Below are 24,472 nucleotides of genomic sequence, written 5' to 3'. Positions count from 1 at the left end.
CTGTCTTCTTCTCTGGCCTCTATCTGGCTCCCCAGGACAACTGTTAGGATGCGTCCCTGGCACTTCCGCCAGGTTCCCAGACAAAGCCGTCTGCAGGGCATCCTTTGCTTCAGATTTTCCCTTCTCTCGGGAACCTCCGCGCTCCCTCACTTTTCCGGTGAACTCCTGGTCACCTTCCTGTGCCCCCTCCATCCCACTTTGAGGGATCCTTGCATAGCCGCAGAACATTCCTGTCAATGCCTAGCTACAGTCAGCTGTGAAGGGTGCCCAACGCCTGCTGTTTACCTTTTAAACAGAACTGTCCCGGCAGCTGTATTCCTACGGTGGCATTTTGCGTTAATGACACAATATGCTTTGGAAAAGACTGATCTGGGAAACCGCAGCATGATTTTAATTCCGCTTCCTTGTTACCCTCCCTCTATCTGCTCCAGACTGAGGTTCTATTTGTAATAGCTTTGGGTTACAAGATTCAGACATTTGCCTTGTGTGCAGTTTGGAAAAGAAAGAAAAGTGAATGTTTGGGCATCCATGGATGTCCCCTTACCGTGTATGTAAAACGTCACCTTGGTCTTAGGTTCTGTGCAGCACACACGGCCACAGATACGAACCTTATCAAAGCAGACCGGCTGTGGATGAATGTGGCAACCTCTGCAGCCGTGATGCTGTGTGTGGATGAAGGTGGTACTTGGCGTCGGGTATGTGGCTTCCCACAGCAGGATTCTTGCCGGAAAAACTCGTTTCAAGCTGTTAACAGGAATTCCTGAAGTATCCCTTTGCCCTCAGACAGCTTCCTCTTGAATTGGTGGGACACAGAACAATCCAGAGCTAAGTAAGAACAGGGCGGGTGGTTTTTCAGGGCAGCTCGTTGGCAACGTACTCACTATAAGCCTGCAGACAGCTGTATAAGTCCCTCTAGTCCTTGTAATTACACTGTGAGGGAGCCTCCCTCGGCTTCATCTTACCCGTCAGATGTCTGAGACAAGAGAAGTGTTTCACCGAGCTCACACGTTGGTCAGAGAACAGCCTGAAACCTGAGCATTGTTTTGGTGTCTCAGCCCCAGCACATTGCACATTTGTCCCTGAAAGGTGAATTACTCCACTGTTAGAGTGACAGTCCCACAGTGGCCCAGCACGGCCTGGACTAGTCTCTGAAGGTAGAAGGGACTGGGCTGGGTCTTCTGGGAATGTGGGTCTTCTGGTGCTGGCGTCTAGTCCAGTTGGGTAGGACAGCATGACAAAGGCCCAGCCCTGTGCTTGAGCTTGAGGGAAGGTGAGTGGTGTGGCCGGCACCCCAGTTTCTCACTGAGCAGTTTCATGGCCAGGAAAGATGGGCTCCATTTTCAAACTCACAAAAGAAGCATCGTGGGCAAATTGCTCTTGGGCTGAGATGCTGAGAAGAATATAGATTATTAAAATTCTACTTATTGCAATTATCTCATAGGTAATCCATGTCAAGTGTTTGAAAAATGCTACCAGGCATAGATTTTTAAAGATGACCTGTTTAAAAAAAAAAAAAAAAAAAAAACCATCCCATATCAGCATTTTTATCATTAACCAATTCAGGCAAAGCACAAATTCACAGAGCTTGCTTTTCCTTCTGGCTCCCACGCTCCTTAGAGAAGCTAGCAGGCCTTTCACAACTGAGCCTCCTCACCCCCAAGTCCCTGCCGTGTAGAACAAAGCAAGGTTCAGTCAAGCAGCATGGAATACTACAGATTTGAACCCTCAGCATACATGAATGGCTTTGAATGTGTACATATATGACATAGTAAGAACAGAGATGTTTCCCCAAAGGAACATACTCACTATGGTGTGAGGATGATTGACAGTCGGGTCCCTCAGAGCCTCTGACCAGTTTGTGAATGTGGTTTTATTCCTGTACCTGTTCCCACAGACACTGTTCTATTCCCTCTGATTTGACTTCTAGAATTCTCTGGCCTTGTGGGTTTTTTGGGTTTGTTTGTTATTGTTGTTTTATATCTTTTTATAATCTCTTTTATGAATTATTTCTTTTTCATTTTACGTCCCTGTCCTTCCCCCACCTCCCTCCCCCTGCATCCCCCCACAATCCACTCCTCAGAGTGGTTAAGGCCTTCCTTGGGGCATCAACAAAGTCTGGCATACCAAGTCGAGGCAAGACCAACCCCTCCCCCCTGAATCATGGCTGAGCAAGGGAGGGGATGGTGTGCCCAGGAAATGCCCTGGTCCCACTGCCCGGTCCTCCCCCAACAAATCAAGCCACATAGCTGTCACCTACATTAAGAGGGCCGGTGCAGGTTCCCCAGCTGTTAGTCCAGAGTCTGTGAGCTCCGAATTCTCTTGTCTCCTAGTCCCGCCTATCTTGCTTTCCTATTGGCCAAAAGTGCTTTATTCATTACCCAGTAAGAGAAACAGATTTACAGAATGACATCTCCCATCACAGGTCAGCTGTCTGTGGTTTTCCCCATCATGATCTTGCTCACATGATCCCTCCTCCCTCTCTTCAACTGAGCCCTGGGAGCTCAGACCAGGGCTTGGCTGTGGTCACTGCATCTGCTTCCATCATTACTGCATGTGGCTTCTATGATGACAATTAGGGCAGTCAGCAACCTGATTAAAGGAGAAGTCTGATTCATACACGCTCTCCACTATTGCTCGGAGTCTTAGCTGGGGTCCTCCTTGTGGATCCCTGAGAATTTCCCTAGCACCAGGTTTCTACCTAACCCCATGATGGCTCCCTCTGTCACAATATCTCTTTCATTGCTCACCCCTCCTCCCCTCCCCCAACTCCGTCTTCTTGATCCCTCATGCCCCCCCCATCCCCTCCCTACCCCCTCCCAGTTTACCCAGGAGAGCTGAGCTATTTTCCCTTCCTGGGGCCCTCCACATGTGCCCCTCTTCGGGTCTCCTCTTTTACCTAGCTTCTCTGGGGTTGTGGACTGTAGGCTGGCTATTCTTTGCTCTATGTCTAATATCCACTTATGAGTGAGTACATATCATGTTTGTCTTTCTGCCTTGGGTTAACTCACTCGTTACTAGTGGGAGTACAAACTTGTGCAGCCACTTTGGAAATCAGTGTGGCGGTTTCTCAGAAAATTTGGAATCAATCTACCTCAAGACCCAGCAATACCACTCTTGGGCATATTCCCAAAGGACACACACTCATACTGCAAGGACATTTGCTCAGCTATGTTCATAGCAGCACTATTTGTAATAGTCAGAACCTGGAAGCAACCTATATGCCCCCTAACTGAAGACTGTATAAAGAAAATGTACATTTCCACAATGGAATACTACTTAGCAGTTAAAAACAAACAAACAAAAAAAAATGACAATGACATCATGAAATTTGCTGGCAAATGGACGGAACTAGAAAAAACCATCCTGAGTTAGCCTTGTGAGGGTCTTCCATCAGCTTAATTGATTTTGTTACTGTGAATTCTCCTACCGAATAAAGCCAGCTAATGTATTTTTTCATTTATCATTTCACGCAGAGGGAAAGTCAATCTGTAAAGAATGGTTCCCAGCCTCACCCTTTTATAAGGACTGATAATGACATTCAAGAACCTGATTTTGGTGTGTGGAGTGCTGGGACTTGCTGATCCTATGGAATCCAGCGCATTTGACTAGCTATGACTCAAGCTTCTCTACTGACTTAATTCAAGGCTCAGTAAATTAATGCAGTTTTATTAATGTGACTAAAAGCTAAATTTTCCATCACTCTAAACAATCATTAAACTGCAAATACCAAACTGTTCACATTTATACGTAGGTCTGATAAGAATAGCATTAAACACATTTTAGGAGTGAGATACTAGAGTGATTAATGTTCAGTTGTTTGCATTTTTAATAATTCACTCATATATCAGATTAGTATTTGTGAATACTGTCAAGCTATTCTCTCCCTGTCAAAACACTCATTACTGCTGACAGCTATAACATATCCACATTAATCCTTAATTCCTTGATCCAATTTTCTAATTGCTTTTTTGGCATGCGATGGTGGCCATTCAGGCCCACGTGATCTATTCATCATACCATATATGAATGTTCTTTAAATTACAACGGCATTAAAAGTGCCTTGGCAGGGAAGAAAACGTTAGCAAGCACTGGAAACCTTAAGTTTCATGGTACTTACAGACAGTGCTAGCTGCTCTTGTGCCAGACATTCTACAGTTTATTCATGAATCACGTAAAGCATAGTCACAAGTTATTAAGGAGGAGAAGTGCCCTGGAAGCCTCTCAGCCTGCTGGTTCACTTTACATTTGGGAGAAGTGACTTTAGTGACACACAGACAGATAAGAGCAAAGCTGGTCCTGGGAACCCTTCATTTTTAATGCTCGTTGTCATATGCTTTTGTGACTGTGTGTGTGTGTGCGTGTGTGTGTTGTGGGTGGGGAGGTGTTTGTGTGTGAGTTGCTGTGTTTGTGTGTGCAGGAGGGTGTGGGGGTATGGGGGTGTTTGTGTGGGAGGGTGTTTTGTGGCTATGAGGGGGTGTTTTGTGTAAGTATTGGTGTGGTTGTGTAGGTGTGGGTGTGGGTGTGTGGGTATGGGTATGGTTGGTAGGTGTGATTGTGTAGGTGTGTGTGTGGTTATGTAGGTGTGGATGTGGTTGTGTAGGTGTGGTTTTGTGTGTATAGTTGTGTAGGTAAGGGTGTGGAGTGCTTGTTTCTTGTGTTCTTTGATAGGATTTTTTTCCTTTGCTATTCATATTTGTTTATTTCATTTTTGTTTGTGTAGTTTTTTTTTGAAGAGGGCTTAGATTTGGGTGTGTGTGGAAGGGGGGGGTGTCTGGGAGGATTTGTGGAAGGAGTAAGCATGATCAGAATCTATTGTATAAAAAAAGATTTCATTAAAAGTTTTAAATAACAACTGGGCATTGGTGGCACACGCCTTTAATCCTGGCACTTGGGGAGCAGAGGCAGGCGGATCTTTGTGAGTTCGAGACCACCCTGGGCTATAGAGTGAGTGCCAAGACAGGCTCCAAAGCAATACAGAGAGACCCTGACTTGAAAAACCAAAAAAAAAAAGTTTTAAATAATAAAAATAATAATTAAAATACAATGTATGAAATTCTCAAATGATTAATTAAAATATTTTTAAAATAAATGGGCATATATATGTATATATACATATACATGTATGTATAATTTTTATACCAAAAATCTTCATTTGGTTTCTCCTACTCATAGCCAAACAACAGGATAAGAGAAGCCTTGAATTTTAAAACTGTCCTCTTAATAAAATTGTATATTTAGAACCTAGAATTTTAACCTGGCAATATTGGTCTAGAACTTCAATTAAGAACCTGTGTATTAGAACCCTGATCTGCCCCTAAATGCCCATATTACTTGACAACATCGGCTGACCTCTCTGAATCCCAGTTCCTTCATCTATGGAATAGAAAAAGGCACTTTCTCCTAGCACGATTGCTGCATGGTTACACATAACCACGTGGCTTAAGTGCTTAGCACCACAGAGTACCCGCAGTACCCCATACATGTTAGCAGTCACTGTGTTCCATGTTTTCTTGCCCTTCTAGTGCCCTGAAGTGGATATAGTCCTGTCATAGCGTTGGCTCCCTGCTACCCCTGTGACAAGCTTACCTGCCCACATCTCCCCTCTGCTGCTCATACGGTAGCCACGGAAACAGATGCTACAAACAGGGCAAAGAATGGCTCGGGCCTGCCCTGCCCAGGACCTAGTTCATGGGCACCCAACGCGTACTTCAATACGTGTCTTAAAAGATTGAGGGACAAGTCCCCCAAGTCACCATAGTGCTTGGGCATTCCAAAGAGGGGAGCCGAGTGAAGAATGAGAAACTGGATTTAGGAGTTTTGTGTGGTGACACACACCTTTACTCCCCAGCTCACACCGGGGAACTGTGAGCAGAAGGATCCTGAGTTCAGGGACAGCCTAGGCTTCATAGCAGGACACTGTCAAAAACAAAACAAAACCATAAAGACTTGGGTTCAGCTCAGTGGTAGAGAGTTAATATAACAGGTTCAGGGCCATGGTTTGATCTGTACTTCTAAAGCAGGGTATAATGTGTGTGTGTGTGTGTGTGTGTGTGTGTGTGTGTGTGTGTGTGTGTGAGAGAGAGAGAGAGAGACAGACAGACAGACAGACAGACAGACAGAGAGAGAGAGAGAGAGAGAGAGAGAGAGAGAGAGAGAGATCTCACTTGAAAACTAAAAAGAGGCCAGATATCTCAGACAGGGACAGCTTCCTGGTCAGGTGACGCTTGGTGTGGGTTTGAGGGATGTGGGTCATGAGATGCTGCAGGATGACGTCGTACATCACAGGACATCACAGGAAGATGCTGGAACCCGGGGCAGGAGTTGAGCGTGCCCTTCCATGGACAGACTGCAGATGGACTGGCCTCGTGCCTGAATGCCCGGGAATGCTATTCAGTGCTACAGGTCGCACGTGGCAGCCTCCAGGCCTCTGTTGATCCACAGACACTCTCTGCTGACCGAGAAGTATTTAAAACTGTCATGACCTTAAGGACCGCGCATTTCTAGTTTTGATCACCATCTCTGTGGTCTTCTTTAGACCTTCACTTCTTACCTGAGTCCCAACCCCGCACATGAGCGTGACAGCTGCTCTGAGAACATCAGATACTCTATGAAATCCTCAGCCACCATGCCATGCGGGGCTCCCACAGATGGCTTCTGGGGTTTCTGAGACGTGAAGAGGAAAGCTCACCTAGCTTTGTCCCTTGGCATGCTCTAAACCTGCAGGGGCTCGTGTCACAGCAGCCATTCAGGACAGGCCCCTGCCTCACTTCCAGAACATACTGTAAGGACTCAGGCATCACGCTGGCCCGCCCCTGTCACCTGGCAGGATGCACTCAGGCTGCGCCCTGGTCGGGCCCAGGGGTCCGTGGTTGCATAGTCTGCACATAGGTGCAAAGGGTCCTTTGAAAGACAGACCCCGCCCACTTATGCTGCATTTCTCCTTTCTCTTTCCTGCTGGTCCCGGGGCGGGCAGGACTGTTCCTGTCTCCCTCCCTCTCCTGTCCTCTCTCTGTCCCTTTATCTATTCCCCCGCCCCCGCCTTCCTAATAAAACTTCTAAGTCTGTCTTCCTCGCATGTTTGTCCCCCTCCCCCGTCTTGATCACCCTCATCCGCCAAGGTCCCCACACGACTTATTCCTAACACGATGTTTTAGGATAAACCTTGGGACTATTTGTGAGTCCAGAAGGTTCCCTGGTAATTTGTCTTTAATTGCTAAAAAAGACCGGGAAGGGTTTACCATAGCATTAATGACCCTTCAAAATAGCGATGTGAAAATAAGTTCTGCAGTTGGAAACGCCTCCTGCAATCCACACGGTTGTGCGTGGGCGTTGCGTGCGTGCCGTGTGCTTCCTGAACTAGAGCTGCTCCTGACATCACTCTTGTTTTCTCACACACCTTCTGCAGCACGACAAACGGGAAAAATGCCTTGAAGCAAATCCCAGCTGCAGAGTGCTGCAGGCCACAGACCTGAGCCTTACCTCGTCTCAGGGCAGCCACGGAAAAACCGCGATAAATTACCGGGTTCTGCGAGCATGTGATCTCACTGTGAAGCCACTGCGGTTCACGCTCATACCTTTAGAACAAAACAACTGACAGAACTCAGGGCGTCCGAAATATTAGCACGTATAGCATGTTGCCATTTTCTTATGTAAAATTCAGGTGTTATGTACTGTTTCTCTCCTTTTTTAGAAACATTTAAAATCCCATCCTTAAAGTGGTATTTGTTACAAATTCTTTCACAATAATTTTTAATTATGTGAATTCCTCCCAGAAGTGTCAGAGAACTGGCTAGTAACTAATATTTTGAATGTAATGAATAATTCATCGTTTGCTAATATCCTTCTATGAAAATTCTTGAAGCTAAATATAGACCGAGTTATAAGCCAATTTGGTTTTTAAAAGTAGACTTACGATCCCCTTTTGCATAGCTTACCAACACAAAGAGGTTTAAAAAGTACTTTCTATATGATCACAGCAGACGTGGGAGGGAGAGAATGAGTCTAAGAATGGCTCCACAGACTGAATGTTGTAATTTTTTAAAAAATGGCTCGAGAGAGAAAGACACCGTGCAACAGAGTTCAAGAAGAGCGGTTTTTATTAAAGGGGAAAGGTTGTGAAGCGGAGAAGGCGGAGTCCAGTCTCTGGGGATGGGTGAGCAGGAAAAAGGAAAGAGGAAGAGGGGTGGGGGAGAGAGAGAGAGGGGAGAAGAGGAGGGAAAGAGGGAGGCGGGGAGGGGTGGTAGACAGGGCGCTTTTAAAGGAGAACATAGTGCATGTGCACAGGTGATGCTCTTAGTGGCTGCAGCTCAGGGCGTGTCCTGTCAGAACCCCAAGGACAGGCCAGTACAGATGCCTGAATACTAATATGGCCTGTTCTTAGGGCTTCTGGGCTGACTTCATGCCCCATGGTCCAGTTCTCACACCCGTTGTCCTTGGCCATTGTCTCTGAAGTTGAAAGCGATAGATAATCGTGCTCTGTTCCACCAGAAACTTACAGTTAAACTTGCAGTTTATTAAGCTCTCCTTTCCCTTGGTGCTTTGATAGTTACAGTCTGTTACTGTGGTGTTAAAATGTTGCAAGGTAGCCGGGCAACAAGGCCAACTAATAGACTCCCAAACCATGTAGTTTCCTAACTCCCCACACCAAAGCACGCCGTTTCAGGGAAATCTTTGGTCATATGGAAATTCACCTCTTTTTTTTTTTTTTTTTTTTTTTTTTTTTTAATGACTTTGGATAAACTAAATGTATCAGCTGTTCCACTTGGAGCTACAAAACAAATAACTAAAGTAACCTCCTCTGTTGATACTAATCATGAGGTTTTTGGTTTTTTTTTGTTTTTGTTTTTTTTTTTTTTTTTTTTAAGTGAAGGGGGTTTTGCTATTTCTAATAAATTACTGTCATTTAAACCGGAAATTCATTTTACATTCTCTTGGTATATTTTAGCAAATTGACCTTTGCATATATTTTGCATCTATTAAATTAAAATACATTTCAGTGCCTAGTAATATGGTTGGAAAATTCGTAGTATTTTTTTTTCTGTTAGTCTTGCCATATGACAAGCCTGTTCTCTAAATATTTACATCATTGGATAATATCTGTGTACTTATGCAAATTCTGACTTAACATTTTCAAAACTTAATCTGTTAAATTAAATGTAATCTTTTAAAGTATCAGAACATAGATCGTGTAACTTGGTGCAAGTAAAACAACAATACCTGATGGCATTATCCTGGAACATTGTAATGGCCTTTGCTTCCCACCCTGGCAACTTCCACCTTTCTATCGGAAACTTCAAAAATATATCTATAGGAGGAAAATAAATTTTAAACATGAGATTTATGTTGCTATAAAGGAGAAATCCTTTATAACCACATAAAACCACTGCAACCAGGAACTCTGTCTAAGTTTTACATAAAAGGGGACATATTTTATCTTTAATGCCTCATTAAGCTTTCTGGAAATGTCAATATTCTAGAATATTCTGACTGAATGAATGGCTACATATGTCTATATTTCTTCCAAAGTTCAAATATCTTAAATAGAAAAATGTCTGAGTAAATCATTTGTTCTAATAATTAAAGGTCTTTTTTTATATTTGTCTTTCTTCTATTTAATTTTGCCTTCATGCAAAGATACTGCTGTGACATAACAGCTGTCTCTCACTTGTAATTCTTCAAATAATGGTGTCCAAACTGTAATCCCTGGGCTGAGATGATAACCTGTAATGTCTCAAAAGTCATTTATTTTAACTCTAAAATATGTGTATATTTGTTACGTAGAAAGAGGTGAGTGTACAGGTATGTGTGGTGTATGTGTAGTAAGTAGCATGTGTGTGTGGAGTGCATGTGTGTCTGTAAGTGAACCATAGGCTACTGTTGAGAACACAGACTCAGGAGGTAGCTACCTGAACCTACATGCTAGTCCTCTAACTTCTTCCAAGCTATGGGGAGTTTATACTTGCTCCTTGACTTCCTGAGAGATATTACAAACATCTTTTCACCCCAGATAAAGAGCCAAGACCAGTCCCCCAAAGCTATCCCACCCATTGAGTTTACTGGATTACTACAGGAGTACAGACAGCTCAGCTGGCCTGGGTCCTCCCCAGCATCTGTTACAGCTTGTATCCTTGGGGAGAAGCTTGTGAAAATTGTCTGTTTCAGGAGCTTCCTGAGACTTTAAGTCTCGTTTACTTTCTTAGTCTTAATAACCTCCCACTAATGTTTTAATTTGGAGGAAATAGCTGGGTGAGAACCCTCTTCAGTATTTTTATCATGTAGGATTCACATAAGATTCTAAGCATATTTGCCTTATTTCTGCCCTGTTATTTATACAAATGTATTGAAGCATAATTATTACATATATATTTCACTAAGGTAATTTTAAAGATATGCCACTATATATGAAAATACACACAAATATATATATATGAATACACAAACAAATTAAATATACATATGCATATACATATATACATATATACATACATATACATATATGAAACTCTCACTTATATATGGAGTTTTCTTACATCATATACAAACAGTAGAGATGTGGTCACCGTGTCAGGAAGGGATAGAGAAGATGGCTGGGCAGTGCCTGTAAACCAAGCTTGATAAGGTGACGGAATCTAGATATCTGTTGTACATCAGGAGGGCTGTATTTAATAACATTATATTGTATGCTAAAACTATTTGAAAAGTGTAGACTATGTGGAGTGTTGGCAGCTTGCTTGGCTTTTGCAATAATGCCATTTGTGTTTGGTGTATTATACATGCATACATGGAAGTAATTTTTTAAAAATAGATATGCCGGTAGGATATTTGAAATCGCGAACACTTGATTAGATAAATGTGATTATGTGACACATCACTGATCAGAGGGAAATCCTGGGGAGAGCAACCAAAGATGCACAGCTTTGCGATAGACCAGCTAGTATATCATAGTGAAATGTGCTCATGCAGTCACCTGAGTGCTAATCACACATCTCCACTGTGCTAGCAGTAGGGTATCCCCCAACAACTAGGAATGCAGTTTTGCTCACTGGGTGGGGGGAGGGTAGGGGAAATTAGCCATATCATGTCACCTATGGAAACTTACAGCGGGTTTTCTTTTTCAGGGTGCACCTAAACCAATAGCCATAGAACCCTGTGCTGGGAACAGAGCTGCTGTCCTGACGGTGTTTCTCTGTCTACCGAGAGGATCATCGGGCGCCCCACCCCCTGGGCAGTCAGGTATGATGCACGAGCTGACAGAAGTTAAGCAAACTTGATAGAGAAAAGCTACACTAGAGACACTATCAGGAGGCTCACAAGTTTCAGAACATGGTGATGAAATCTTATTAGCATACAAACTGTGGCACACGTGTACATTATGCTTTGCCATTCACCAGTGTTTCCCTTATAAACGCTGCTGATGTGTGTGTATTTGTGTAGTGTTGGGCGAAATCTGTCTAGTAAAGACGCAAGCTCGTGGTGCTTTGGGCCAGCTTTTTTCCTGGCATGTGTGGCTTATAGGGAGCCACATTGTAGCTATGATGAAAACTTTGCATCATTGACCTGGAACCAACCCAGGGAGTGTGTGTTCAGGGGACTCGGTGGCCTCAGGAAACAACAGCTCCTTCAAACATCTAGGTATGATGTTCCCCCTCAGCCCCAGACAAGGGGGGCTGATGGGCTAGGCACTCTCTTTCCCATGGATGAGTACAGTGGCTCCTATTCTGGTTGAGTCACCTTTCACACCTGAAAAGTATGCTTTGTTTTTGGAGACAATCACAGCTGGGATGCCATTGCATACGCTACACATACTCGATGTGATTGTCACTAGTAATCAGATCTCAATGCCACACTCATGTCCCCGTCTACATGTTGCAGTCCAGCTGTCCAAAATATTTTTTTAATAATCTGATTATCATCTGGTCAGCTCTTAATGGAAGTAATGTGTTTGAGAGCCAGGGAAATTCTAGACCTTTCTCCTCAATCTCTTTATACATAAAACAAAGTGCCAGCGTCCTGGCAGCTTCTGGGTTTGTAATGGATGGCGAACTCACCTCCCTGCTTATTTTCTCTTTGCTTACTCCCCAACTTAACTTTGACCTTGCCAAGGTTTATATTTTTCCCCCAACAATTTGGGAACCATGCTGCCTTACGTCTTTTAAGCTCTAAATATCCATGCTGCAGAACTACCCTGTGTGAACAGTTCCCAACAACACTCTTGAGGTAGTGAATTTCCATCCAAAGTTCAACAGTAAATGTTTACTCAGAAGAGAGATCCTGTCCACGCCCAGGTGAACCAGCACGCAGAAGGAGAACAGGTTGACACTGTTCAGATGTGAGGGATATTTATAGGTACCTGAGCCCAGCTAATGGAAGCAATGTTTTAAAGCTGGGATGATTTCCAAAACAAATACTTCACTAGTGAAAACAAGCCAAGGTGATATACTCCAAGGTTCCTCTTGATCCTTGACAAGATGACTTTAACTGATGGGGAGAAACTAAAGGCAATCGTCAATATTCTGTCTGTCCCTCTGTGACTTAGAAGCAGTGTGGGCCATTGCGGGAGCCATGTTTTCCTATGGAGGAGGCATGATGATGCCTCATGATAACGCTGCTTTAGCTGTGTTATTTACACACAGCTCCCCGGTTTTTCACATTTGATCTTCATGACAGGGCTGTGAAGTAATGCAGAACTCCAAGTGAGAGGAGTCATGTGTAGAAACACTGTGTTTCTACGCTCGAGGAATGATTGGAGTGGGGGGACGAGGGTGTAGAGCAAAGAGAAAGATATTACTGTTCCATCTGTAGTAGAGAGCCTATCTCTCTGTAATTAACAGCCCACATCTTCACCAACTGAAGCTTCTGAATTCATAATGATGATGTCTACAGAGCTGCTCTAGGTAGAAAGGTGAAACGTTGAAATAGTTTGCACACTTTTTCCAGAGCCTGGAAACTGAGGGATGTTGTGTGTCTCTTTGCTCTACACCCTTGGAGTTCTGCATAGACACCCACCTGGTGTTTAAGAAGGCGCAGACAGGATCTCTGGATAGAATGATGGTTGATTGACAGGTAGGAAAGAAACAGGCAAATACTAGTGGGGGACTCAGAAGTGATGGGAATACCTACCAGTGTTCATCGTGTTCATTGTAAAATTAACTTTGAAATATATATGTGTATGTATGTATGCGTGTATGTATGCATGTATGTATATATGTATGCATGTATGTATGTATGTGTGTGTGTATATATATATATACATATATATATATATATATATATTTGTTTTTTAATAGTAAAATGTCTTGCTATAATAGAATAACAATTTTGTGACTGTGCTGGAATGTCTGTGGTGCCTTCAGGACAGTCACCCCTCCCGGAGCTGTTCTGGCCCATTCAGCACACCAGTGTTGAGGGTGACTCTTCTTCCCAAATCAATCGGACTGCTCTCTCTCTCTCTCTCTCTCTCTCACACACACACACACACACACACACACGCACACACACACGCACGCACACACACACTTATATCAGGGCGACAGTTAAGTTCACCAAATTCTTTCTCAAAACTGCATGTATCACATGGAAGTAAGTTTCTGGAAACACACTCTACTCTAGCGACCATTTCCTGCAGGGACAGCTAGGAATCTTGCAGGATTCCTAGGGGCTTTGCCTCTTCCTACTAACAACTGTTTCTGCAATATTTGAGGAAGAAAGGTGTCCTTTCTTGTGTGTGCCTTGAAAATGTGAACTGCCTTTGGCCTTCATCTCATTAGAGAGGTAAAGAAAAACTGCACGTTTGACCTCTGCATTCCTCGGGCACTAACCTCTTTCTCGGGATCGTCTGTTCGTCATTGGGACATTTCTATACAAATTTGATGTCCTTAACTTTGTTCTTATTTGCCCTCCTCATGGTAACCCTTCCAACCTACCCTCTCCAGTTCCTTTCTCCTGCTTTCTCTTCACATATAACCCATTTTCCTTGACACGCCTCTGTTTTTTCTGTCTTTTATTTTTTTACATTTTACATTTTGCCACCCGTTTGGCCAGAACATTAATGGCAGGCAGGACAGAGGCAAATCGCCCCATGAGGGTCCGAGCCTGCCCTGACAAAGCTGCCAGCTTCTCTACCCCAGGCTCTGAGGTCAGTGTGACCTCTACCTACCCCAGGCTCTGAGGTCACTGTGACCTCTACCTACCCCAGGCTCTGAGGTCAGTGTGACCTCTACCTACCCCAGGCTCTGAGGTCAGTGTGACCTCTATCTACCCCAGGCTCTGAGGTCAGTGTGACCTCTACCTACCCCAGGCTCTGAGGTCAGTGTGACCTCTACCTACCCCAGGCTCTGAGGTCACTGTGACCTCTCTCTACCCCAGGCTCTGAGGTCAGTGTGACGTCTACACTGGTGACATGTGTTCACCACGCAGCACCTTCCCTTCTCACCCCACACTTGGTGCAGAACACGGATCCCCATGAAAACAGGACACATTAAGTCGCTGGCTGGCCTGCATGACGGTAAACCAAGCTTCTGTCGAATCACTCTGGCGGTACCGTCCCCGAGCATTTTAGAGCCACGTTAGGATGAAATGTGCACGATGTAAGTAGACCTCTTGAGAAGCACAAATTGGAAAAGGTAATGACCACTGGCTCTCTGATGGAAGATTATGGATTCCACAGTTTATGAATTCTTCCTAATGAGAAGCAGATTAATGTCCCTCACTGGATTAAAAATCCCAGGGCCCCAAGTGTCCGCTGCTGGAATGAAGTAGTGTGTTTCAACTAAAACCAAGATTTTATGATGATTTACTCATGTATGATTTACTCTTTTTTTTCAATTTTTAAAATTTATATTACAACAGTCTTGTTTTACATGTCAATCCCAGTTCCCCCTCCTCTCCTGCCCCCCACTGACTCCATATCTCATCCCCTTTCTGCTCCCCAGGGAGGGTGAGGCCTTCCGTGGGGAGTCTTCACAGTCTGTCATATCATTTGGAGCAGGGCCCAGGCCCTCCCCCGTGTGTCTAGGCTGAGGGAGTATCCCTCTATGTGGAATGGGCTCCCAAAATCCATTTGTATACTAGGGATAAATAGTGATCCACTACCGGGGCCCATAGACTGCCCAGTTCTCCTACATAACACCCACATTAGGGGGTCTGGGTCGGTCCTATGCTGGTTTCCCAGCTATCAGACTGGACTCCATGAGCTCTCCCTTGTTCAGGTCAGCTGATTCTGTGGGTTTCTTCAGTCTGGTCTTGACCCCTTTGCTCATCACTTCTCCTTCTCTGCAACTGGATTCCAGGAGTTCAGCTCAGTGTTTAGCTGTGGGTGTCTGCCTCTGCTTCCATCAGCTACTGGGTGAGGGCTCTAGAATGGCATATAAGGTAGTCATCAATCTCATTATCGGGGAAGGGCTTTTAAAGTAGCCTCTCCACTACTGCTTAGATTGTTAGTTGGGGTCTTCCTTGTAGAACTCTTTTGTCATTGGTGTGTGTGTGTGTGTGTGTGTGTGTGTGTGTGTGAGTGTGTGTGTGTGTAGAGGTAAAAAGACAACTTTGTGGGGTCTCTCCTTTCCTTCTACCTTTGTGTGGGTCCCAGGGGTGACATACAAGTTGCAAGGGTTGTAAGGCTGCTTACTAGGACATCTCCTCAGCCTATGAGGGATTTCTGACATCAACAAAGAGAATACTTCTGGGGAGCCTAAGGTGATGTCTCATTTTAGGCTTAGATATTTGGGCAAGATGATCAAACATTTTTAGAATAATCCATAAGTACTACATGAAATTTAAAATGATATTCTAGCCACAGTGTCATTGATGCATTTCCTGTTTAGAACAATAACAAAAAGACCTTTGAAGTTAAGGAAGGAAGAAGGAAGGAAGGAGAAATAACAATTCTGGGCCAGCCACTTACTGTATTAAGATAGGTACACATGTATCTGCATGCATGTGCGCATGCACACACACACACACACACACACACACACTATGTACACACAAAGTGTGTACTTGTGCATATACACCATGCACACACATATATGCACAGATATTCTTACTGTTTCCAGACCCTTTGTGACTCCTCTTTTTACCTGGATCTCTAAAGATTAAATGACTCAGTTCAGCCAACAAACGAATGAGCCAGAATTTAAACCCAGGGATTTTATATCCTCTGCCTGTATACCACTATGATCTCAATACAGACAGGAGATGCTCCCAAATACAGCCCTTAGTCCTGAAGAAACATACAGACTTAAAGCTCATCCAGAAAGACATGAAGGGTCTGTGCTAATCAGTGCTCTTGAGAGGGAAATCCGGACTCCTTGATCTTTCCTGGTGATTTCACTGGTAAAATGCAAGCATGTGCTTGCTTGTCACACCATATCTGCTAGCACAGCTACGGTTCTGTGTGTAACAACAGGAGTGTGCGGGCATGAGAGGAACTTGGTGGTGAACTGTGGCATCAGAGTTACCAGACCTGAGATGGAGACCAGACTCTGCCATTAATGCCGTGAGCTGTGTTTTTTACATGTGACAGACTCTGCCATTAATGCCGTGAGCTGTGTCGTTTACATGTGACTAGGCCTTATTCTCAAGATTTACTTGCTAACCCACCCTAAACTGGCTGTAGTACTCTGCTACAAACTGTGCTACTGTGTCCATTTGGTCATCAAACCTGTACTTCCAGTTGCTGGTGGCTCGTCCTGTGCCCTTGAAACTCGTGTGTGTGTGTGTGTGTGTGTGTGTGTGTGTGTGTGTGTGTGCGCGTGCACACGCGCGCATATGTGCATGCTTTGTGTGTGTGAGTGACCTACTGAGTTCATTTACTGTTGCTCTTATGTATATGTGTTTAGGACTGACCACTAGGCATTGGACCAGTTGAGGGGTTCATGCCTTCTGAGATTTTCTCCTCCTCGGTGACTCGTCAGCTGGTGCTGTCATTGTCCAGGTTTTGTGTGGGCAACCACGACGACGTTGAGATTTCCTGGGTGCAGCTTCCCTGTCAGATAGAGAACAGACATCCTGTTGGTCTGGTCTTTCTGCTCGCTCATCCACGATGTTCCTCTATCTCTGGTGTAGGGATTGTAGAAGTTTCCATTGGCAACCATGGTCAGAGCTCTAAACTTTGACCTCCGTGGATTTCTACTATGGCCCTCATCCGCTACAAAGGAAAGAAGCCTTTTTGATAAGAGCTACTTTTATCTGTGGGGATAAAGACAAGGTTTAGAATGGAGTTAGCTATTGCACTGTTTAGGGAAGGGGCAATAATAGGTCCTCCTCCAGTTAGTTACGACCACAGGGACAGAAATGAACACACACACAACTGCACACACACACACACACACAGAGTGGGCGTAAGCCCAATTGCACAGCTGGTGGTCACTCCCGACATCTAAGTGACACTTTGCACCTTTGGCGACATCCTCCGTGATGGTCATTGTGACCAGGCGTCACAGCTGAGTAGGACTGCTCTTTTCCCCCTTGGCAGCTTGCACAGTGTCTTATGGTGCTACTCGAGCTAGTCCTGAGGGAGGAGGCCTCTGGCCCAGATCCATCTCAGTTGCTTCAAGTTTTGCATAAAGTACATGATGTCTTCAGCAATAGCGACTTTACCTTCAACTTCTGGAAGGCAACCACGGGCGATGGTGATAGCCTGAATTGTTTGGGGGCCTCTTGGACTCCTCAGACAAATAACTTGAAAGGCTTCTCATGCCTAGTCTTTAATACAGTGTATGGGTCTTGAAGAAGTATCATCACCTCAAAGTGGCAGAATTTCACTCAAATATATGCATGTACTATAATCAATTTTGTGAGAACATGTAATAATATGACTTCACAGGCTTTCTAAAGTGTCCTCAGCCTTGCTTATCCCCCTACCTCCCCACCCCTCCCAATTAAAGCTCCCCCTTTCCTCATCCCCCCTTCATATCACCGGTGTGTCCTGCCGCTTCCTAGAGCCCTGCCCCCACCCCTGGGTCTCTTCTAACTTCCCTGGTGTCTGTGGTTACTCCAGATTATTTGCTCACATCTAAAGTGTGGGAGCCAGTAACCACAAAGAGAGACCCTGGGGTGTCTGTGTTTGTGGATCTGTGCTGCCTCGCCCAGCATAATATCTCCTAGTTCCGTCCGTTTAACTGTGAGCTTCATGGTTTCAGTTTCCTTTACAGCTGAATAGCGTTCCATGCTGTACCTGTCACACATTTCATTATGCACTGGTCAGCGGATGGACGTTTAGGCTTATTCCGTTTCCTGGGAAGAGTGCAGCCAAGGCTGTGGGGAGAGCTGTGATCTAGACACAGATTCCGGAATTGCTGGACCTCCGTGACACACCGTCCCCTCTCAAACCGGTTGTCAAACAAACTTGCAGTTCCTGGAAGTCTGTGGAGTTTGCATCCTTGCAGACGCCTCCTTCTTACTTTGGCCACTGTGTCTCCACACTTGTAGAAACACTTCTGTTGCTCAACCGTAGCACTCTTAGTAGAGGGGGCAGAACTAAAAAGTAGAACTAAATAAAATTCATTATAAAAATCCAACAGGTTAGTTACTGTTATCCTCAGATCCAGTACTGCCCGTAGCTGATACGTGAGCCTACGCAAAGAACGAAATAGTGTGGCTTGATAGATGACAGAATTCGGCAGAGACCCAACCCAGGAAGGCCATCAAATAGGAACAAATGTCTAAAATTGTTGCTGTTGATAAGTATCACTCTGTCTCCAAGAATGCTTGGTGTTGAGGTGACCCAAGCCCCACAGTAGGAAATGGTTTTCCCTCTCTGCAGTATTCTGGCTGCTGGGAATCAATCCACTTACTGTTCGTACTCACTCAGGGTTATTGAGAGGCATCTGCTCTGTGCTTGGAAAGGCTTCACCCTTTGCAGATATAAACATGACACAAATAACCATGCGAATAAACCCACAACTTAGAAGATATGATCGGTGCAATGGACAGAAGGTATGGAGGTGGGTTACCGAGAAGTCTGACGGCTGAGCCTCATGTTCCCTGTAGCAGTAACGGAATGATGAATGAAGCCCTGTCCCCTGTTGCCACATGCCACCTCAGCTCTTGTAGAGTCATTCTGTTGAATATCCCCCACCTCACCTCCTCGGCTTCTGGGACCATTTGCATCCCGAAGTCGAGGATGTAATGATATCACTAGACCCAAGATAAATGATAAATGGGTGTTTATTAGGGAACAGTTGCACAGAAAAATAAAAAAAAAAAAAAAAACACTGGAGCGTTTCCCTGTGCTTCCTACCAGACTCGCTGACCCACCAGAAAGAGCCTGCACAAAGGAAAGCCACGCCTCCATCTCCTCTCCTTCAGCTTCAGTCCCTGCAGCCACACCCCAAGGGGCGTGGCCACCATTTCAGGTCCACAGACCAGACGCCTACAGCATGGATGCCCTGATGTTTTGCACCCCACCCATCTCTTAGAATGCATGGAGAGGCCATGGCTCCTGAGCTCCTCTGCCTCTTTCTGAGAAGAAGGGTTTCTGTTCCTCTGGGTGCAGCCTTAGCAAGTCTCTGGGGTCCTCTCCATCTAGTTAGGAAAGCTGCTGTGGGCTGGTTCCCGGGTCCTGCAGCCTTCACACCTCACCAGCAGAAGGTCAGTCTCTGGCTGGCTTCCTGACGTTCACATGTAAAGTCAGTCCCCCCTCCTTTTCCTGCCCGCCCACTCTAACCACCTCCGCTCCCCTTGAGTCTCTCTCTCTCCCTCTCTCTCTCTCTCTCTCTCTCTCTCTCTCTCTCTCTCTCTCTCTCCTTCTTCTCCTCCTCCTTCGTCTTCTCCTCCTCCTCCCTTGCCCCCAAGTCCTTTATTTCCAGTCTTGACTCCAGCATGCCTTCTCCACGCCCTGGATTTCTGCCAAGGGAAAGCATCACTGTGGTCGCCACTCCTCCTCCAGGGTAGGCAGCCCTGCCTGTCATTGCTCAGCCACCTCTGGACCACCCAGCACCCACGGTGCCCATTTGTGCCAGGTGTACAGCAGCATGAGTGACCGGGCCCTCACGTAACCCCACCTCACCTATCACAAAAGTGGAACCCTTGTTACGGCTGCTTTAATTCTATACCCACTTGGTTGCTTGGTTGGTTTTTCCATTTGTTTGTTTATGTATTCATTCTTTCATTCATTTATTCTTTTGACACAATGTCTCACTGTGCATCCTGAGCTGACCTCCAAGTGGCCAGCGCTCAGCGTTCATCAGTTACCTGCATGTGACACCACACCTGGCCCTGTGCCTGTGTTTCCCTGAGTACGTGCATGCCTTTCATCATACTTACCGCTGTCCCTTGTACTGAAAGTCCCCTTCCTCTTCAGTTTTGAAGGCCACTTTCCATTCCAAGCAGCCTTGGTATTCTATCAGATAAGAGCTAGGTCAGCCACCGCTGCCCTTCCTTATTGCTATCTGTGTGGCCTACCCTCTACCTGATTCCCAGGCAGAAGCTGCCAGCAGGCTCCTGGTCTTACTCTTTGCTTGATAAACATTTGATTGGTGTGTAAAATTGATTAGTCGTAAAATGTAGAACTTCTCGCCAAAAGATGTATGCCATACAAATGTAAGCCCATAATCCTAGTAGATTAGGCTTTGTGCTTCATTGATTCATGAAGCATTGAGGCTACATATCTTGAGGACTAAAATTAAGCTGAGAACTGTACTTTGGTGGAATACATCTGTTAGAAATTTTCGTTGTTTATATATTAAAGATGCAATCAAATCCGAGTATTAGTGAAGGGTGGCTCAAAACATTAATGCAGGGGCTGTATTTCCAGCACACCATACATGAAGCCCGTCATGAAATGTTCTGTTGTATGATTTTAATTTTGGTTTCTTCCTTTGATGATTTAAAAAAAAGAAAACAACTATTAGTTTTAAGTTTGAGATAACACGACTGGGTTTCTTACTTGATGAATTCCACATACTAGTTACTCTCAGAGGAGAGAACCTCGCAAACGATCAGAGCTTAGGGTCTCACTATTGTAATTATCATTACACGGATCGTCTGGAATCTATTCTGCATTCCAAATACCTTTGTGTTAGATTAACCCTAGGAGGTAGAGAGTACCAAATTCTCATAACCTGTGAAGACAGTGAACTCATGGAGGTTTGGACACTTGCCTACAGCCACACAGTAAATAACTATGGAACCAGAATTTAAAATCAGAAAATGTCAGAAACAATGCTGTTTTTTCTGAATCTCGGCTGGGGTTAGCTGGGGTTTTGCATAAATAGAGGGGTTAGCTGCCTGCTTTTGAGAACAGTGCAAACGTCTTCCCTGTGACAAGTGCCAGTCAGCAGAGGTGCAGCCAAGTCCCTCCCTCATGAGATTTCAATTTTTCTTTGTGCCACAGTTAATGGAAAGAGATTGATTCCCATGTCAGAGAATTAGAGAAAAAATGCCAGTAAGAAACCCGATGCCTAGTGAGCATGACTAACGAAACGCGCCTCAGTCTGCGCTGACCCTAAAATGGGTCTCTGTTTTCTGAGGCTCACCAGTTAGAAACACTTTTCCTAACAGGGTGGGACTTCTCACGCTGCCATGAGGCCTGTAGCCCACATACCTCGCTTCCCTGTCCTTTCCCCCTCCCACCACCCCGTTTTGGTAGTCCCATAATTGATTGGTAAATTATTATTCTGGTCAAGGAGGCGGTAGTAAAACTCAACAAATAATTACAAAGCCGGGCCAGGGGGTAGAAATTCATTCACAATAAGAAAGCTGCTTTTGAAATAAAATCCAAACAATAAGATGCAAGTTTTGTGACTGTAAATTAAACACAAAGAGCAAATCCCCTTCCCTTTGGACTCCTTCTGAAAAATGACGTTGTAATCTAAATAAAACTGTGATTTCTGGATTTGAAAGACTCTAAATGAAGTCTGCTCATAGTGAGTGAGGCTCCCATAATAAACAAACAGGCCTAAACGGCAAACACACATCTCTCAACGTTGTGGAAGCTGGCAAGTCAGAATCCGGGTGTCTGACGTATCTGGAGGCCGTTGTCCTGTAGGGACAGAATGGGGTCTGCTGCCTTCCGGTCAGTCCCACCGTGGAGGCTCTGCCCTCTTAGTTACCCACGGGTCTCTCCTCCAGAGCCATCACAGTAGTGATCCCTGTCTTCGTTAAACAAGGGCGGGTGGGTAATCCTGGTGGCACAAAACTGTCGTTGTGATGCTGAGTTTGTAGAAAAGAAACCTATGGAGCCATGAATAGGATGATAAATGAATTTATCATTAAAAAACATATCCGGTCTCAGCTCCTACTGTGTACTGTTCAGTGGTGTGATAGTGTCTACCCGAGGTGTTACTCGTGTGAATACGTGCTCGTGCTTAATGCCAGTCCTGAGGGAGGGTCAAACAGCAGCAGCAGAAATATAATTCCACAAAAGGTAATCGTTGACTATAATTACATTAACTCCTTAAAGCCACAGCGGCCTTTCTCAGAGGGCTTTTAAGGAAAAAGTTAATGACCCTCAGAGAAGTGAGTAATGTGTCTCCATCTATCTGCCTTATAATTTGCAAATGAACATAGGCCATGCAAATTGAGCAGTCTTCCTTAATTGATGGGCAGCATGTCCTGGGCTGTCATGCACCAAAAGTCCCAGTAAAACGTAAGAGAGTTCGTTCTTCCTTTTCAGAAGACTCCAGGGAGGGTGTCTGAAGAGTCCTCTCTGGTCCCTGGAACCGTCATGTAGAAACCTTGGGGGAATAAATGGATTCTTGTCCCCTGAACCTGCTGTCTGATACAATTTGGATTGAACCTTGGAGCCCCTAAAAGTCTCAATGCAGTGACCATGCATTGGGTTCCATTTACCCAGCAAGCCAGGCAAGGATCATCAAATCAATAACGCGACTGTGCCATCTGCCTCCCCTGCTCACCATCATGAAGAAAAATGACTCCTTAAGTGTTCATAGAGGCAATTAGCTCTGGAGGCTGAGCTGTAATGGGGAGAGGCTGAGACACATTTGTATTCAAAACTTTCCTGGTATAATGGAGAGGAAACCGTTGCCCATATTAATAGATGCATAAAATGTATAAACGGGGTGACTTGGTATTACTCTATTTATGGATAATATTCCGTAACTGTGGAGATTCAGCGAAGTGAGATGACATCTGGCTCGTCCAGCGCTGCAGTCACAGCTGGTGACCCTGTGCAGAGTCATCTTGGACAGACAGACAGACTGCCCCTAACGATGCCCCCCAAAGGTGTGCTTCTAAGTCTTCTCTGCAATTTCATCTCATTTTCTTTTGTTCTCTGTCGTCTTGTCCTTGTCGCTCCAGAAATAGAGAGCAGCTGATTGGCTGTCTAGCTAACCCACCACGTGTCACAGAGCAGCTGATTGGCTGTCTAGCTAACCCACCACGTGTCACAGAGCAGCTGATTGGCTGTCTAGCCTCAGTGCTCGAGTTAGTCTTCCAGCTTTCCTCGAGCCTGTCTTCCTTCTGACCCTCGCAGCTTCGGACACCCCGATGTCATTGGTTCGAGACTGGCGGGCTATGCAGGGACTGGAGATGTGGTTCCCTCCCTTTGCTTGTTAGGTGAGGACACCTACACTTCCCTGAGGGGATTTCCTCAGAGGCCACGGTGTCCTAACCCCTCTTTTATGCCCTGCTGATGGCTGCGTCCCTGCAGGGACCACACCCCTCTGCCCCTCCCTGACGCCCCTACTTTGTGTCTATGCCGCTGAGTTCCTTGTACCAGAAGGAACTCTGTTTCACTTGGTTTCTCTGCTGTTTCGGGGTCATTCTAAAAGTTCAAGCTGTCCTTAGTGTCACTCTCTGCTCTGACTCTTGATGGCATATGTCTCCCAGTGCTGGATTCCAGAGGGGCTTTTAAAGTCACACACGTGCACGCACACACACGCACACACATACACACACATGCTTGTGCACACACATATACACACACATGCTTGTGCACACAAGCACACACCATGCACACATATGCACATATGCACACACATAAGTGCTCGAGTACACACATATACACACAAACACATACACACACGCTTGTGGACACAAACACACACGTGCAAACACACAAGTGCTCGAGTACACACATATACACACAAACACACATACACACATGCTCGAGTACACACATATACACACATACACACACGCTTGTGCACACAAGCACACACCATGCACACATGTGCATATGTGCACATACATAAGTGCTCGAGTACACACATAAACACACATACACACATGCTTGTGCACACAAGCACACACCACACATATGCACATATGCACACACATAAGTGCTCGAGTACACACATATACACACAAACACATACACACACAAACACATACACACACGCTTGTGCACACAAGCACACATCATGCACACATATGCACATATGCACACACATAAGTGCTCGAGTACACACATATACACACAAACACATACACACACGCTTGTGGACACAAACATACACGTGCAAACACACAAGTGCTCGAGTACACACATATACACACAAACACACATACACAC

General features: G+C 45.1%; 1 protein-coding gene across 2 annotated transcripts in view; it reads left to right on the top strand.

The window, feature by feature from the left end:
• The window catches only part of Atrnl1 (attractin like 1), a 507,438-nt gene that overhangs the window by 407,755 nt on the left and 75,211 nt on the right, over window positions 1-24,472 (top strand). The window contains exon 28 of one of the 2 annotated variants that reach the window (XM_051199717.1): window positions 11,118-11,232. The exons of the other annotated variant lie outside the window; for it this stretch is intronic. Coding sequence (XP_051055674.1) covers window positions 11,118-11,232 — 115 coding nt within the window. The remainder of the gene's footprint in view (window positions 1-11,117; window positions 11,233-24,472) is intronic. 2 annotated transcript variants of the gene reach the window in all.

The sequence above is a fragment of the Phodopus roborovskii genome, unplaced genomic scaffold (assembly GCF_943737965.1).
Source record: "Phodopus roborovskii unplaced genomic scaffold, PHOROB, whole genome shotgun sequence".
In the NCBI taxonomy this organism is placed as follows: Eukaryota; Metazoa; Chordata; class Mammalia; order Rodentia; family Cricetidae; genus Phodopus; species Phodopus roborovskii.
The sequence above is the reverse complement of the archived record's forward strand: the minus strand, read 5'-3'. Positions and strand labels throughout refer to the sequence as shown.